At 40.0% G+C, this 19,174-nt stretch overlaps 1 protein-coding gene across 1 annotated transcript; it reads left to right on the forward strand.

Annotated features, from left to right (window-relative positions):
* The first annotated feature begins 1,456 nt into the window (after positions 1-1,456).
* LOC115769072 lies at positions 1,457-14,852 on the forward strand. Its single transcript, XM_030713785.1, has 3 exons — positions 1,457-3,116; positions 13,739-13,912; positions 14,734-14,852. The coding sequence occupies exons 1-3, from the start codon at positions 1,457-1,459 to the stop codon at positions 14,850-14,852; spliced, it is 1,953 nt and encodes a 650-aa protein (XP_030569645.1).
* The last annotated feature ends 4,322 nt before the right edge of the window (positions 14,853-19,174 follow it).

Consider the following 19,174-nt stretch of genomic DNA (forward strand, 5'->3'; position numbering starts at 1 on the left):
TTGTGGACTACACCTTCGTTTATGTGACGGGACAAAAGTGTTGGGGCATACCGAAAGGTTATTTACCTGCCTTTACGTCAATAATGGAGAACTGGGCGGACTGTCAGACGGCCGGACGCAGCTCAGTTTCAGACAGATCTCTACTAACGATACCGTTTGCGGGGCAGCCCCCAAGTCCCCCGCAAGCTGCCGCCAACAGAGCGAACCGACTCGACACGATCTACATAACATTTGCTGCGGCTAATGGCTCGATGTGCGCTGTGCCAAATATGGATGGAAATGGATACGGATTTGGATGACCAATGACCAACGGACAGTTTGCCCAGTTTGCCGTGCTTACACTTAGAAAGAAATTCTATTAGAAAAAAGCAAGTTCAAATTTATAAAAAAGAGGTATTATAAAATTAAAAGTTTCTTAAATAAAATCTTGGATACAAATTTAAAGTTTACTTTCAAATTTCCATTTTTATAACTACAAATAAACATTGAGTGATTAGATTAAGAGATGTACGCTCAACATAAAAAAATTCACTTACATATTGTAGTATAATTTAAAGAAAAATTGTATATTTCTATAAAAAAATGTAAGGTGGGTTTCATATTTTAAAGTTACTTAAATCATTTGACTCATTTTAAAAATAATATTATACATAAATTTCTTAAATTATTCTTTATGCGTTTCGTCTTATTCTTCTGTGTGTTTCGTTAGCTGCTTTCAAACTTCCGCTTTTCTTATAAGCAATTTTTAAACTAGCCATTTTTATTAAAATTTCCAAACACTCTGGAGTGGATGATAATGGATTTGCAAGTGTAAGCTCGAGCGTACCATAACGGTGTTTCGAAACAATAAAACCTGAAGACAAGAATCTGCGGCCACTGCTGAGCGCACTATATCGATATATCATTAGCAGGCTTTTGATTTACAATCCGCCTTTGTCTGTTTGCCTTTTGTTGGGCGCCCATTTTGGCGCAGTAAATGTGGCTGACTGCGGCTAATAGCACTTTCGAGCCAAACCTATTCACATATGCAGAACGAATGAAAGTGTTCTCTATAACAAGCTCCAATTCGCTGCCAGACAGACAAAGCGGAGCAGACCAGGCCAGACCAGAGCTGAACAGAGCAGTACACTGCCGAGTCGAACAGGCCAAAGTATTTGTATGAGTTGCAAGCGGCTTCAAACTTGGCTCAAACGTCTCAAGTCTTCTCAACCGGGCCCACAGACCAAAGCCGAACTTGCAGAGCGGGCCAAGTTAGCAGTCGATGTTGGTTGGGCCTGGCGAGCGGACGTGTGAGCGCGTTAAAGACCAAGTCGAATATAACGAAAGACGAATAACGTACGAGAACGACAAACCAATCGCGAGTGTGAGACTGTGACAGTGTGCATGTGTATGTGTGTGTGCGCGAGCATGTGCAGCATTTGAGTTGGCACGTAACGGGCAACGCGTCACCGATCCAATGGCCAATTGTGCGCCGGCCAGTTGCAGGATCGAGGCCAGCAGGCTGTTGCTGCTGCTTCTGCTCATCCTGCAGTTCATCGCGGCGACGCCAGCTGCCCGCAATCCAAATACAAACAACAACAACAACAACAACAACAACATTTGGCGACGCGTTCGTCTGGTGACCAGCGTCAGCGCCAGTTCCACACAAGACCGGGAACGCAATGCATATCAGCTGCTCAAGGCCAACAGCACAACAACCAGCACCACCACCACCACCACCACCAGCACCACTACGACGCCTGCGCCACGGCGTGCTGCCAAACAGCTGCTGCGTCGCGAGGATCTCAATGTGCCGGAGGGCAACATTTCGAGCGCTGCGCGCCTGGAAATGTCCACGGAGTTCTTTGTGGTGCCCACGCTCAGGCCAAGCACCAGTAGCAGCAGTAGCATCCGCAATGGCAGCAGTAGCAGCAGCACCACCACTGCAGCCACGCCCACGCGCAGTCAGGGCGCCCGTGCACGGGCTGCCAACACGCCGCGTGCCACACAGGGCGGCAGTGCCACACCGCCCAGCATTGTGTCCACCACCCAGCTGCCATTTGCGGGCCTCCGCAAGGAGGTTTGGGTGGTGCCGGTCCTGGTGCTGGCCAGCCTCACCATGCTCATGATGGGCGCCTTTGAGATCTTTGTGCTGTTCAAAGCCTGGCGCACCTCACCATCGCGCCGCCATCTGTTTCTGGGTCAAATGCTGCTGCTGGGCTTGTTTGCCTGCGCCGGATTGGGCGCCGTTATCACGGCACAGCCCACGCTTCTCAGCTGTGGCGCCATACGCTTTGGCGTGGGCGTGGCCTACGCATTGGTATTTGCTGCATTGCTCGTCAAGTGCGTATTCCTGATCAGCCTCAATGGCGGCGTCTATTTGCCAGCACCGTACCAGGGCCTGTTGCTGCTCTTCGCGCTGCTCATCCAGGTGGCCATCGGTGCGCAGTGGCTGCTGACACAGCCACCAGAGATTTACACGACCAGTGTGCCGGTGATGGGCAGCGGTTTTCTATCCACCACAGTTGCCTCACAGACAAACTACTCGGCGCTTTTCTACCCGACGTCCTACACAACGCTGGACGGCACGCCAGAGATTTACACGAGAATTGCGGCAGTGAGCACCGTTCTGATACCGTTATGCAAGACGCAATTCTCGGAGCTGCTCTTCTCGCTGATCTACATTGTGTTCCTCATTGTGTTCATTGCGGTGCTGGCGATTAAATCGCGCGGCATACGGGACAACTATCGGGAGGCGACATACATTGGGTTGGCCATCGGTGGCGCCATACCCATCTGGCTGGGCTGGATGCTGTGCGGCTTGGCGGTCGCTGAGCGGCATAAGGATGCTTGTATTGCATTTGGATTGGTGGCGACATCGGCCACCGTTTTCCTGGTCATGTTTATGCCCAAGGGCAGGCAGTTGGCGGCCATGGGTAAGGAGGGACTCTACGTTGAGGATCGTGAGGAGCAGTTCAGTTCGCTGAGTCGTGCCGGTTCCGGCTATTCGCCATCCTTCTTTCACTTCAAGCCCATCAAATATGGCGTCATGAGCGGCTGTGGCTTGCCCAATTCCGCAACGAATACGGGCCAGGGACTCAGCTCCAAGCACTGCTCCAGTGCCAACAATGGCGGAGGTAAGTTTTTGTATACATCTAAGCTCAATCCACTTCAATATTGTCACAATTGTCTGCAACGCATCACATTTGGGGCCCAACCCAAGCTGCAGGGTGTCCCTTGACTCTGGCACTGGCTCTGGCTCTGGCTCTGGCTTTGGCCCTTGTCAGCTGTCAGTTTCTGTACATTTTGTAATAACTTTCTTTTCTTGCCACACATGTCGAGCAAAGGGGGTGGGGCGTGCGCCTAGGGGCGAACTCTTGAACTGCTGATTATCAGTACGCTCGCCTCTTTCTAAAAACAAAAACCGAAGAAAAGCAAGAGTCTTAACTTTCATAGCTAAACTCTAAACGGTAGCCAACACATTGCACAGTGGCTCAAAATTTAATTTACGAAAACAATAAGAGATTTTCTTTTGCCATATTTGTTACTCTAAGCACAAGCAGATACATAGCGGAAACATGAACTAAATTAAATTTTTATTTTAAGTTTATTTATCGATTTTCGAAACAAATTTATAAAACATTCGCCTCAGTATTCGCAAACTTCGTTGCTTTACTTATTTATTACTGTTTATTACTTTATCAAAATATAAAAATTCTAAAACATTTTACCAGGCCTTGTAATTGCTTAAAAAATATATTTCCAGAACTTTAATTTTCAAAAATAATATCTTAAAACATTTTCCCCAATTTTTTTTCGCTTGACGGTTTTACTTTTCTGCATCCACTGTGCAGCGACATTAACTGGGCTTAAAATTGTTTTTACCATGCCTTGTAATTGTTTGGCATATTAATTTTCTCAAAAGCCGTCGTGTAAGTCGAGTGTAAAAAGAGCATACATGAAGCTATCCATTTGTCTATCTGACAGTCCGCCAGTCCGACAGCCAGTCTGTTCGTCAGACAATCTATCTGCCTGACTCTCTGTGTGTTCATTTGTCCATTTGCCTCTTTGCTCGCCTGCCAGCTTTCATTTTCGTTTGGTGAGAACGTCGCGCAGGTTCGTTGCCTAAGTCTTTTGATTTAGTTGCGGCTACTGCTGCTGCTTTCTTAATCATTTTTGATAACTGCTCCGTCGTTATTGTCGTTGTGCTTATGAAGACATCAGCAAGACTATATTTATTAGTCAGATTTCACATCTGGCCATTAAAAGGTGTTAAATGTCATTGTCAAATTATAGAAAACGGTCACAACCCCCACAAATGGCGAATGTCACACAGCGAAATGGGACCAGCATTTGACATGCTATTTAGCGATTTATAAATCAAGTTAAACAAAACCAAAAATACAAATTTGCTAACATTTTTGTTATAGCTTTTCTAAACAAAAATCACAACTGAACAGGGCGAACAACAAAGCCTTTTATGTGGGCTTTCTAATGAAAGCAAAAACAGTTGGAAGAAGTGTAGAGAGGGGCGGGCAATAGATGTGCGTGTCCGAAGCATGTAACACACATTTTACACTTTACGTAATTTAATTAATGAAAATACATAAAATTTGTGATTACATCAAATCAAACAATAAAATTATTTAAAGCCAAACGAAAGCTGAAACATTTAACAAAGACGAAGCTTAGATGCTCTTATATGCGGCACACTTTATTGACCACTTGAGCAAGCTGGAAATATAAAATGTATTTATTGACCAATTTAATATTTAATAAATAAAAATTTTAAAACTTTGATTCAAACCGAAATTAGCATGTCACAATATCAAATAACTGTAAAGTTATTAAATTTCTTCACTAAACTTGCTTAGTCCTTGGTCTTACAATCCACTTGCATAACGATTCTCTAGGTTAGGGTATATATGTTGCAATAATTTACCGAATTATAACAATGCGCCGCTGGGCTTAAGTAGGAAGCGTTTTACATGGCAGCTACTTGACGACGACTCTTTGTATGTGTTCGCGTGTGTGTGTGCATGTGTTAGATTGAGGCTCTTGCCACGCATGAAAGCAAATATAACCGATACAAGGCACAGGCAGAGCTAGAGCCAGAGCCAAAGCTGGAGCTGGAGCTGGAGCTGGAGCTGGAGCCGCACAGCCCACAGCTGAAACGCTTCGTCTCACGCCAAGTGCCTGTGGGCAGCCTCACTCTGCGTCTTGGTCTTCGTCTTGGTCTCAGCTATCGGTGCATAAAGAAAGCAAAACAGCCACAAAAGACACAGACGCGCAGACAGACAGACAGACAGACAGACAGACCGACATATACCGACAAAATATAGGTAGGTACGTATATAGATAGATAAATGAAAGATATAGTACTTTTGCTAGCTACATATATACGTCAAACTGTCTGCAATTGAAAGTGCATTTGAGGGTAACAACAACAAACACAACAACAACGAATATGACAAAAAAAAAGCCAGAGACAAATGTCTGGAGACACAGAGCTTAAAATCAAAGTTGGCACAGGGCTTAACAAGCAACCGGAGCAGCCAGAGTGCTGATCTGAGCTGAGCTGACATTATCGGGCCCGTCCCGTCCCAGGTCCGGGCTGAGGCATGTGTGTGTGGGTTGTAGCTGTGATTTGAGCCAAGCCAAGTCGCGTTGAGTGAAGTGAGTACGCGCAAAAGGGTTTTTTGCTTGATTAAGGGCAAATATGTAACATGAAAATAAAAATAAAAACTGGAGCTCTACGTGGGCAGCTAAAGCAAAAAAGAAAACAACAAATAAATCAACAACAAAATAAAACAGCGCCTAGGCTAACAATAGACTTGGCAAACAAACATGAAAGAAACAGATTTGCCAAACAATTCTATACCATATTGACATTTGCCTCTATTGAAATAAATGCAAAGTCGAATTGTTGTGTGGCATGTTGCACTGACAAATATATGCTTTTAATTTTTTTTATTTTCGTTTGAATCATAATCCCACTTCTCAGTTTTCGTGCTCTTTCTTTCTTCAGCAAAGGTTCAGCAAATTAAATTGAAATCGAAAATTAGCGTTAAGCCAGCAAATGAACCGTTCGTATAGGTAAGGCAGAACCCACAGTAAAATGGTTTCTAATAAACCCACAATATCAAATTTCCTGTCAAACCCTGTCTCATAATAAACCAATATACACATATGTATATATACATACGTGTGTGTGTGTGTGTGTGTGTGGTCGTTCCCAGTAAGCAGTTCGGCACATAATTCACTGAGCAATTTGCAACAATAAACTAAACGACAGCTAACGGCGTTGACGCCAAGGAATGAGCCAAGCCCGCAGCCGCGGTCGGAGCAGAGGCCGCGCTCGATGATTGCCAAGGCAAAGGCAAAAGACGAGGAACGCAGATTGACAGCTTCAGCTACAGCTCCAGCTTCGCTTTTAACTTGGCAGAGCTCACTGGTTGGGCTGTTGCTCTTGTTGTTGTTTGCTGTTTGCTGTTTGTTATTGTTGTAGCGACGCGTCGCCAACATGGCCAAGGATCGGCAAGCTGCTGACTCGCGATATGGTCGATATGAGCAGCGGCGGTTGCCGTTGATTGAACGCGCATAAACCGCTTGAAAAGAGTTCAAGGTTGCTCGCTTTAATTGAAGTCGCATTGTTGTAACAACTACAACACCAGCAACCTGGCCAACACGACAACGATGATGATGATGATGACGACAACAACAGCAGCAACTGCAGCAGCAGCAACAACAACAGCAGCAGCAGCAGAAGCAGCAGCAACAGCAAGGAGCAACTGAGTAAACGAAGCGTTGACAGGCGTAGTCACAAAAATAGATACTCAGAGGGAGGTTCAGCAACTATGTGGGTTTGCTATAAAAAGAAAAAAGTCGCAAGAAAATATAATTTTTATACCAGTTCTACCAGAAGTAAAAATGCTAATTTTAATAATCAACTATAAATTAAGGCTAACATAAAAAAGAACATCCCGTTCCCTCCTTTCCCATTTGCCCTATTCAATGCTTGCCCTTAAATAAAAACCATTTTCAATCAAATAAAATCAGCAAATTTGATCAAAAATGTTGTTGATATTTTGTCTAGGTCTTGGCCCTAACTTGACTTAAGTACTTAATGAAACAGCCCATTATTTAGGTACTTCCGTCGCTGTTGCATGATGAAATCATTTTTGCTTTTTTCTGCTGCTGCTTGTTGTTTTTTCAATGATGTGTCGTCCTCGCCGTCGTCGTCAAGCACTTGAACTGACGATGGCCACTTGGTCAGTAAGGTAGAGATGAATGCATCTGCCGTGGCCTTTGTTCTATGCGACGACGCATTTTTTCGTAATTTTATTGAGTGACTTTATGCCAGGCGGCTACATACATAAAATCAATCATTCATGCCAACGGTGGAGCGACAACAATAACAATAACAACAATAACAGAAATAATAATAATAATAACAACAACAACAAAAACAAAAACAAAGCTAATTTACTGATTTGTGTTGTTGTCAACTTGGGTACCTACCTTGGAAGGTTAAGCACAGCTTGGAGAGCTGTGCGGAAGTTTTTGTCTTGTTCGCAAGTTTATCTATGGGATATATCGATACTTATAACTAAGTCGCCAGAGGAGGCCATTATGACATGCCGATTTAACTGTGCCTTTGACTTTGAGAGTTTAACACTTGACGGTCTGGTCAATTTTTCAATGATTTTTGTAGCACAGCAAAAAACTCAAACATGTATGGAAAGAAAGTTCTTTAATAATTAGCATATTTCGCAAACCTATTTAGAATCGAATCTTCTTAACCTAGAATAGAGCAAAGAAAATAATAAGCTTGTTGCCAAAAGTCTTTTGAAAGTATACAACGATTTCAACTGTTGGCTGCATTGTAAACAAAATCATTTTGTTATTTAGCATAGATTGAACTAGATTGTCATAATAAAGGGAAATATTATTAAAATTTACCTTTTACTTTGGATGCCATAGCTATACAGTCGAACTGTTCTTTCGAAAGAAAAACAAAAAACAAGCTATCTGGCAAATTCATTTTATGCTGCTTGCGAAAGATTTTTATGTTCGTGTAATACAATCGGCAGTATTAACAAACTTTATTGACCTTCGGCTGGCTTTCTTATAGTTGTAGACACATAATTAATTAGCTTCTTTGACGTGGATTGTTAGAAGGCATTCTCAAATTCGCTTAAGAACTTCACCAAATATTTACCTGTGTGTTAAGCGAAACTTGGAATCATTTATTATCGACGGATAAAAGGTGCTCAACACATTAAAGATAGCTCTTGATAGATAGTAAAATAGAAATGACACTATGAGTACATGGTCTTACTTTGCTTTTATTTTTATACAGTTTCTGTTTGTATTTAAACTCTGCAAAGAATACATTTTCTAAAAAGACTTTTTGCTGTCCAATTCTTCAATTTTATACACTAAAAAGCTTGCTTCAACGTTTCGAGTGGCTCATTGAATTGATTTGACCAGCATCAGCTGTCAAAAAACAGCAAAAAAAAAAAATCGATTAGCCTCAATTGTTCTAAGCCCTCTTCAAAGCACACGAAACAAAAGACTTAGGCAACGAACTTGAAATTGAAAATCAAAAATCAAATTGAAGCCGAACAGAAAATGGACCGCAAAGAACTGACGATGACTATGGCGTAACGTACAAATCTGTGAAGTACGTGTTGCTGAGTATCTGAAGTCTATCTCTGTATGTGTGTTCGTAACTTAATATATGAGTCGGGTAAACGCTGCAGCACGTGCTTGAAACGAGCGTCGCTGTATATTACCACAAAATTATAGCGGTTTTGCAATAACAGCAATAACAGCGCCCCACTCAAAGTCGTAGTCGTTGCCCAGCCTGAACCTCTGGCTGGATGATATTTAATTTTTGCCTAGAAGTAGCAGCCACTGCCACAACCGTAGCCAGAGCCAGAGCCGCAGCCGCTGCTCGCAACGACTGCGCGACTTCGACTTGGACGACGATGTAAACGTAATCGATAACCAGTTCCGAATTGTTGCAATGAAACCGAAAGCGGAAAAGCCAAGCGATTGAAGTAGCCAGCCAGCCAACAGCAGTTAGCCAAGCGAGTGGAGCAGCAGCCACTGCCAATGAGCCATGCCAACTGCATACGTTCAATTATTACGCTAAATTGGCCAAGACGCTGGCGACTGCGTACGGTATCAGGCAGGCACTGGTTGCTTGATTGGTACATGGTCTGTCTGTCTTTCCTTCGCGGTTAGTGCAACACGCATATAATGCAAATTGAATTGTAGCAATTTGAAGGTCATACGCCCTTGCCCAAAATATGCAAATTGCGATGCATTGTGGGCATGTGAAAAATGCTTTTCTTCCGCCTAGAGCGAGACTAGCGAGCAGCCAGCGTTCATGACAATGAACTCTACACAGAGAGCTCCCAACGAACGTGGCCAATTAGTTATAATGCTGCTTCGTGATATCACAACATCTGGCAACTCACTCTCGCAGCACACACATAGACACAGACACAGGCATAGGCATAGACATAGTAGAACCCACTGTACAAGCCCCAGACCCGAGACCCCAGAGCTCAAACAACAGACCCCTGAGCTGTAGTTGAAGTTAGAGCCGGAGCCAATAAGGAAAAACTCGACGCTCGCCAAGGAAATTACTCAAGTCTGCAAAGTATGTAGCAACAAACAACAACAATAAGAATAGTTTGCAATACGGATAGAACAGCGACAACAACAACAACAAAAACATCAGCAACAACAAAAGCGAACAATGACAATCTGCACGTAGCAATCAGTCAACGTGCGGCAGTTGGTTTACCTTTAACTTGTTGCCAGCGCTAGCTGTTGGAGAGAGCGAGAAAGAGAGAAAGATAGGGGAGTGGGGGGGAATAGAGAGTGAGTGAGTAAGGCGGTTAGATCCGAGAACTTCCCGTAAACGACAACTGCAAAATGCAAAACGTGGAAAATCTTTGGCGGTAAGCTGACTGTCAATAGAGATGAGCAATTATGTGATTTTCATGGTCAAGGCGGATGGATCTTAGAGCTTCCCAAATAATATATTGGCATAGATTTAAATATATTTTATTTATTACATATACATATATATATTTATTTAAATTTAAAAGCAGTTGCACATATTCTATTTATAAATATGTTATGTTTTTCTCAACTTGACCAAAAACAATAAAAATATTGGAAAGGGTTAAGCCTAATTAATTACACTTCACTAAAAGAAATATAAATGCATTCATATAAAAATAAATTTCAATAAAATTGAAGATTGAATAAAAATAAATAGTATAGAATTAAAAACTAACAATTATCATTGTGTCTGGCATTAAAATATACTTAAGTTCTTAAAAGATCTCGTCCTTACCGAATCCCTACATTCCATATACCTCTACAAGAGCCTGTTCAATAATATCTTTAAGTGAATTCAACTAAATAGCAGTCACTATCACTGGCAGTCACTGTCATCTCTAGCGAACTGTGACTTTACGCCCACACATGTTAGCGCGAATGCACCAACACGAATGCGCCGCGGAACACGCACGAAGAGCAGCAGCAGCGCAGTTGAGCCTGGTCATACATATTTGCACTTAATTAGCCGCTTATTTTGTTGTTGTTTTTGTTTTTGGTTTATTTTCTTTTTGTTTTCTGTTTCTTACCGGTCAGAACAGACAGCTATGGCTAGTGGCAGCAGCAGCAGCCACAAAGTGGCGTATTTTATGCCAGCGAGCATAATTCATAATTGTAAAGCGAGCTGACAGACATTTTAGCACAAGCAGCAACTGCGCTTAGTGTGAAGTAAGTAAGTAGAAATCTTATTTGCCGGGCTGCAAATGGAATCAGGCAGCAGCCTCCGTGGCAGTGGCCGTGCTCTAAGAATTAAGCCAAATTTGCCGCTTCAGCTAGCGGCAAAACAGCAGCAGCAGCAGCCGCAGTTACAAACTAGTTTGCAAATGTGCATGCAAACATACACATACACATATGCACACCCATACACAGTCGCATATACACATGTATTTTCATTTTCTGACACATAATTCCAGATTCACAGCTCGTGCGCCGCCAGGGCAGCCAGCAGAAACAAGCGAGCTTAATTGCAGTATTTGTTCTAAGTTAATTAGAAAACCAAGAGCATGAAGAAGAATGGTTTGGGAATGGAGGGGCTTACTCTTTGCAGCAGCAAAAAAAAAACAAAGCCAAAGAAAAGCCAGCCAGTCAGATAGATGGCGCATGTGTGTAACTGCTGCATTTAACACTGTCAAGAGTTCAGCAGTCAGCCTCAGCCTCGACCCCGGCCCCAGCCGCAGTCGCCGTCCCGGTCCCGGTCCCAGTTCCTAGTTTAGCAATTCCAGAGTCAAAGTTTTTATCTCAGCCTCTGTTATTTTTGTTCGGTTTTTATGTCATTAACATAGTTTACTGTGTGTAGCTTATGTGTGCGTGTGCAAGTGTGTTTGTGTTTGTGTGCCATTTTCTTACTTTGGCTTGCAAGCTGTTGAAAATATAATAATCATAATTTATAAGCATGGCTGAAAAATCGGGCAGCGACAGCATTCAAGTTGCCTCTGGTTTAGGTTGGCAACGCGCTCATTGCTGATTGGCTCATATTTGTTTGGCTTTGTATGTATGTAAAGTTTCTCACTGATTATTTAGACGCATATCTTTGCTGTCTATAATGATAAGCTGCTGTCTATAATGATAAGCTCGAAGTTAGTAAAAACAGAACTGAAACATAAGACTCGGGCGACAAACATTATAAATTAGAGTAAATATATTACTAAGTATTTCAACTTACTGTCTGATACATATGAAAACAAAACTACATACTTCATATATGTAGCATGTTGTCTCTAATGCTAAGCTCGAGCTTAGTCACAAAAAAGAACATAAACAAAAGACATAGGCCACAAAATTGATGGAGTTGTAACTTCTAAGTTAATAATAAAATTGAATTTTAAATACAATTAAGAATGTATGAAATTTGAAACAAGGGACTGAAGTCAAATTAGAGAGTGGTAAAGAAAAAGGGCGACTACTTGAGTAACTTGTAAGCATTAAAGTCTTTTACCGAAAAAATGTGTACTTATAAATTCACTGTTATGTTCGCTTTTTAAAATAATTATAAAAATTTAAATTATACTCAGATCAAAGATCAAAGAAGCTCATCCGATAGCGGCAAATCCCTAAAAATACGGAATATGGTTCGATTCATGGCTCAAAAGAACTCTCTGCTTTGATATTCGATGCGTGAAGCTCTTTTTCGTTGCATCCACTTTTAATGAACAATTTAGTATTTTTTATATTTGCCCGTTGTTCTGAAAATATTGCAAGGCTTATATTTTCATATATGAGATTCAAAATAATGAAAAGTATCTTACTAAAATGGTTATATAAATGTGTTAGGTTTTATGTTTTGAGTTATGATGTTTTTTATAGTTTAGGAAAGACCCTTCCCTTCCATCAAAATTTTTTATATCGGTTCGGTTGATTTTTGGTCAACCGAAATTTAGGAACACTGATTATTTGCTTATGAGAACTATAAATTGATTTATAAAAGAGTCTAAAAAAGCGATGTGCTGTTAATAACCTTGTAGCACAAAAGTGTAATAAGCAAAACTCGGGCTTTAAATTCCTATGAAAACGCTAAAGGTTTTGCTCAATACGATAAACGAGCTACAATCAACAACATACCGAGCGACTCCACGACTTTCTCTATGGCTTGAGGGTGTTATAATGTTGGCCCATTGACATTAAAGGTTTTATCTCCACTCGCGCACAGATTTGACATCATTAAGCTCGTAAATTGCTGTTTAGCCGGCGCTTTGGCAAAGGCAAAAGTGTGAAATATGGCAGAGAGTAATTTGAAAATTGGGTTGTTATGTTTGGGCCAGTTGGGTCAGTGTTCAGCGGTTGGGGCCGTCCGCAGTGTGTGCCAGATGCAGAAATTATGACATCAATTTGATATATGAAATGTTTTTTTATGTTTTTTTTTTTATTTTTATTATTAAGCTTTAGATCTAAGCTGCCTTGCACTTAATTCGCATATACGATTTTCTATATATTCATTTTTTTATCGTATATTTTTGTCAACTCATCAAACATGATCATCATCGCCATCACAATATCATCAACATCAAACATACAAAAAAAAAAAACAAAATATATAATCAAAACAAATCATTGCAACGGCTGCAACATAAAAATCCAATGGTCTCCTTCGCCGAATATGTCAACATCATGCATATAAAATTCTTGTCACGCTCACACACACACATACACGCGCATAACAAACATTACATAATCATTTTATGTTGTTTTTGTAATTTGCATTATTTTATTCATCAATCATTTTGAATGTTTTCTCATTTTTGGTTATGTTTCCGGTATTTTACTATATTGAAATTTAATTAAATTTACATTTATTGTAAAAATAAAAAAAATATTTATATATATATACATATATATATATTTATTTTTTTTGTATGTATGGTTCAACAAAATAATTACTGTAAATATATTTATTCCATATATGTATTTATGCATATGACTGTGTGTGTGTGTCACGGCTGGGTTTGATTTTGGTTTGGTTTGGTTTGGTAAATATGCGCGCTCACACACACCGCACACCACACACACACACACATACTACAAAACCCTTGCACACGAACTACGGGTTCCGGGCCAGCAGATCGAGTCGCTTTGGTCACCGCCGCACCGCCGAGCTATACACGTATGTATCACTATTTTCCAGCACATTTGAGCGCGCACCCGTTCTGTTATTACCCACCCGCACCACCACCACTACCACCACCGCCCGCACCGCCCACACAACTGGCCACACCGTTGACCCTCAAACAGCTGGGTAACTCGCTTACCTCCATGACACAGGCGGCGCAGTTGGCCAAAACTCTGCGTTATGCGCCAGGTAATAACAAAGCTGCTTAGTTCTAGTTTTAGGTCAATATTTGAGTGTGTGTAAAGATTTCTTGCATCGAAGATTGCTTGCAAAATAAAGCCAATATCAAGAAGGAAAGGCTATCCTCGGCTCGCCGAAGATAAAATACCCTTGTACATACATAACAGCTTTATTTTTTCATGGGGCGACTAAAAGAGATTCTTTCATGGTAGGAGGCTGCTTTATGTAATAATCTCGTTTTACACGTCAGTTCCAGTCCCTTGCAATGGGGCTATAAATATTGTTCCCGAAAGAAACGTACCCTGTAGTTCGATCCAGACTAATAGCTCTTTTCATATTGATATTCGTATGTAATATATAATAACATACATTATTAACTTGATTTTAATGCACAATTTGGAGCACTTCATGAAGATGCAGATATATATTGCAAATGTTTATGTTACAGTCATTCGATTCAAGCTTGTGACTAGGCTAGAGAATAGGGATGCTTGTAATTATTGAATTTAGTTCAGATATTATTATTCGCTCACGAGTCCGACTTTCGACCAATAATTTTTGAAGCGTTCTATATGATATTGTGGTCCGATCCGGTCGATTTCGATAAATGTACTGTGTTACACATAACATGAACAATTTGTACACCGTCCACATGGGCATAAAATGCGGTTGAATAATATAAAAGAAAAAAATTAAAAATTTGCAGTTTAAAAAAAAAAATGATTGCTTGAGAATGACTTAAAAGTCATGATGACTGAATATTTAATCAGCGACCCACTTATAGTACTAATGCATTTCAAACTTTGGCGTATATTGACTCGATTCTACAGGAATGTTTATACGACCAGATGAAACGAATCTTTATACAACGCTGGAGCCGACATTGAGCAGCAATCCGAATGTTTACTTCCAGCGCAGCGGCGCTGTACATCCGGGCATATTGTACTGACTGGAGGAGCAGAGGAATGCAGAGAAGCACTGGAGCTATCGAGAACACTGGAACTGAGTATTTTTTCTTAATATTAAGCTGCAGCACAAAGCGCTCCCCGCACACCCCACACGCCCCTAATACGGCTCCCAAGGAGCCGCAATAAGTGAATAAACGGAATAAATAGTGTAATACATTTGTCATAATTGCTAAGCTTTTAGTTTATAAGCAATGGAATTCGAATGCTTAGTTACGATATTTGATAGTTTACTAAGTTTACTTTACAACATATGTCAACTCGCACACACACATACACGCACATACACACACACAACATATTAAGCTATACAATTTTGACAAGTTTTTAGTGTAAGCAAGAATCGAATTTGAACGATTAGAACTCGAAATGGATTTACAATTTGTGCTTCCATATATACAAATATAAAAAATATATAAAACACAATTTTCACCATTTACACAGGCCATATTTATATGTACTTACGTTGATCTAATCATATTGACTAAAGCTGTTCTCAATTAGTCTGCAATAATGGTGAAAAGATGGCATATTGTAGATATCGGTTGTATCAGAAAATAATAGTATTTTTTTTTTATCTTTCAAACTGTGTTTCAAATCAAAATAAGTTTTGTCTTACTTGAATTTAGTTTAAATAGATCTAAATATTTTGTCATTATAATTGAATTGACAGTCGATATCTTTAATGCTATAATCAAATACAAAAGATGCATAATTTTTAAATAGAGTTTAGGACATTCTAAATATGCTCTATAGAGGCACAAATATAGCAAAATATTATAGCAAAAAAAGATGGATTTTAATAAGCACAATTTGTATGTCTGCAAATGCTTTATTAACGTTCGCTTGAATAATGCTGACAGATTTATAACACACAATTATGTTTGGCAAATATCAAAAGATTTATGCCTCTATAAGCAATTAGGCCCGAATAATGGGCAACATTTAAGAAGAAAAACATTTGTTTAACCAAGTAAACGATCGTTTAAGCCAACACGAAATGTTATGTACATAATGCCTACAGGCACACACGATGAGCAAATACTCTCAATAAAAGCCGATAAAAAACAAAAAAAAAAAAAGAAACCTATTAACAACAGCCACAGAAAAGAAGAAGAAGAACACAACTCGCACTCAATTACAAGTTGTTGTGCCATACTACAACGATTACAATTACAATTAAGTATAATTGCAAATTATTGGCATAGCAGCGCCTATTAACGCCTTCAAACAACAGGCACGGGATGTTATGTGGTATCGAATATGTATACATACTTACATACAGAGAGAGAAAAAATCAAGAATTTCGGAATTGAATCAAGTTAAGCCGTGGAATACGATAACACTGAAACTACGTGATTCAAACATAAAATTCTTATTCCAAGTATGTCTTTTTGAGTATAAAATATAAAATATAAAATTTATAGATTATATATGTATAAGTAGGCACAACTTAAATAATCTTCCTTTTCACCTTGTAAAAAACTTTCACAGCTCAACCTGTCTTTAAAACAGTTCCAGTTTAAGCTGTAGGCAAATTTATATAATACTGAATTCAAGCCAATCTGATTTGCAGTTCCCGATCAATTTATTCAAGAAGTTTCAATTTTAATTTATTTAAAAAAAATATTTTGCTTGATTCGATCTTAAACCCCTAGGACATTTTCATTTTGGAATCAACTACGAAAATTCTTGTCATAAGCTTTCCGTTTTTCTCTCTGTATATAAAAATGTATGGCTGTATATATATATATCGATATATATATATATATATATATGTATATATACGTTGCAGGGAGGTATCGCATTGGATGCCAATGCAGCACCGCAGCTGCATGTTTCAAATAATTTCTTAACGCTTTTGTCAGCCGATTGCAATAGGGTGCCAGTTGGTAAACGTTAATGTTAAGCTATTATCGCCAGGTTCTAAGTGTAAGTGCCTTATAGCATTTCCATTACACGACCAACGCCTATCACACGACCCTATATGGCAACACACACACACACACACACACACACACACATACACACACGATTGCCGAGGGCGTGCATGAAGTGAACCTCAGGCCTGCAGCCTCGCATTAATTAAGTGCAACAATGCAGCACATGGAGTGGAGATCCCTGCTGCTGCCTGAAGATGGACACATACGTAGTACTTGAATAGTTACTAGAACCACATCCACAACACGTCGTTCGTATTAATGACATTTCTCACGAACATTTTGCCAGTGCTACCGACAACAACACAGTGAAAGACAGAAAGACAGTGTCATGTGTCCATGTGTCCAGTCTCCAAGGCATGTCAGTGTCTGCGTCTCGGTCTTAGTCTTGGTCTCGATCTCCGGTCCGGATCCACTCACTGGCTGGCTGGCTAGCTGGCTGGCCTCGCTTCAATTAGGCGCGCCTTCAAATCACAAGTCAATCAAAGTTGTTAGATTTGCCGTCCTTTTTATCTGCTCCTAGGTCCGACTCCAACTCTGACTCTCAGTCTGTGTCTGTGCCCGTGTCTGGGTCTTGGTCTTGGTCTTGGTCTGTTCCTAGGTTTGATATATTCCAATCGCTTTTATATACTGGCCAGCTGGTTGACATCTGTGACATGGCACAGCGGCGGCATCAATTACAACATCTATGACAGCACAGCGTGAAATGTTTGTCCATGTCTCGGCGGCGCTTCCGATGGGACCAATTAGCCCTAAGTAGGCATTTCAATGGACTCTGCAATTAGCCAAAATCGAAAGCAACAATTTCATTTCACCATGCCCATCATCATTATCAGCTACGCTCATCGCTCATCGCCCATCGCCCATCGTCCATCGCTCACCCAGCAATATGGAGCACCAATTTGATCTGTTCCTATCTGTGTTGCATTTCTTTAACCCAGGGGCGTGCCAATATTCACGTGCAAATGGCATTTGGTAACGCTTTATGGCGTAATGGGGCAACACGACTTGCCTCAAATGCTCTTACCGATCATTGCAATGGGACGACGCGATGCGACGGTGACTGTCAGAGATGCGCAATGCTACAAGATCTGCTACAGGTAACAGAAGTAGAGCACGAATTTGAGATATGATTTTTGGGTTAGACTATTCAAAGGAATCTCAATTTATCACAAATATTTTTATTATTAAGATAAGCGGTTTTAATTTAGAGTTAACCTGCTTAAGCAAAAAATGATTTAAATTTATTAGATTTCACAAATTCGACCCTTATTTGGAGCATTTTTTTAATTTATTAAATTTAATATTAAAAGATCAAAAGTTCAGGGTGTTTCTTTTTAGCATTTTTCCTTTTTGGAAAAATTAATTTAAAAATATTATGTCAAAATTATCCATAAATTACCGATAAATTGTTTTATTGAAATTACCGATAAATTGTTTTTTTTTTTATATATTAGATTTTATTAATAATGTTAAATATATTTTATTGATCACTAATATAATTTAATACGATTAAATAGCAAAAAGCAAAAAAAAATAATCTTGATCAGAAAAAGTAATTAGAATAAATAAGAATAGAATAAAGAACAGTCCGAATTAGCCTGAACGGGAATAGCTAAGCACATTTTCGTTTGCAGGCCATATATGCTTATTAATTAACAAAGTTTATTATTTTTAAGAGTAGAAACCCAACGAACATTTTTGAAGAAAGTCTCTGAACGAGCAATCACAGCCTTCATAAAATACGCCTTTAAACATACCCAGTAATTTCCCAGTGGCTCTTCTAACATTTTTACTGATTTAGCCTGACTTTAGGGGTATTTGAATGAACTTTGAAGACATTTAACTGGACTTTTGCTGGTTTATTGCCAGTTGGCTCCTTGTTATTTCGCACGTTTTTCATTGTTTGTTGTTATTGGGTTTAAAATCGTCAGTTTATGAGCCAGAACATAATGTTAGATATTTAAACAAAGCTCTGGCAACGATCACCTTTTGGGCTCATCTCCAGCTCTGAGCCAGCGAGTCGCAAAAATCACCTCAGGAAGTGCAGTCTGCGGTACTGTCCATTTGTTTGTCTGGGCTTGGATTGTTATGCCCTTGTAGAGGGTATTATAATTTTGTCATGTAATGTGTAACGCATTTAAGGTGATATCACTGAACCCTTAATATTGCCTCACTGAAGTCTTAATATTGCCTCTCAGTATCAGCAGTCGAGTCGACATAGCCATATCCGTTTGTAAGTCTGTATGCTTCTATGCAAACTAACCTTAGTATTATGCCATCGTCAAGAAAGTGAATAGTCACGGTCACTATATCAGAGAGAAATTCTCGGTAGAGAATGTATCTAGAAGAGTATTTAATCTTTT

This window comes from Drosophila novamexicana, unplaced genomic scaffold (genome assembly GCF_003285875.2).
Source record: "Drosophila novamexicana strain 15010-1031.04,08,12 unplaced genomic scaffold, DnovRS2.1 tig00000009-arrow-pilon, whole genome shotgun sequence".
Classification (NCBI taxonomy): domain Eukaryota; kingdom Metazoa; phylum Arthropoda; class Insecta; order Diptera; family Drosophilidae; genus Drosophila; species Drosophila novamexicana.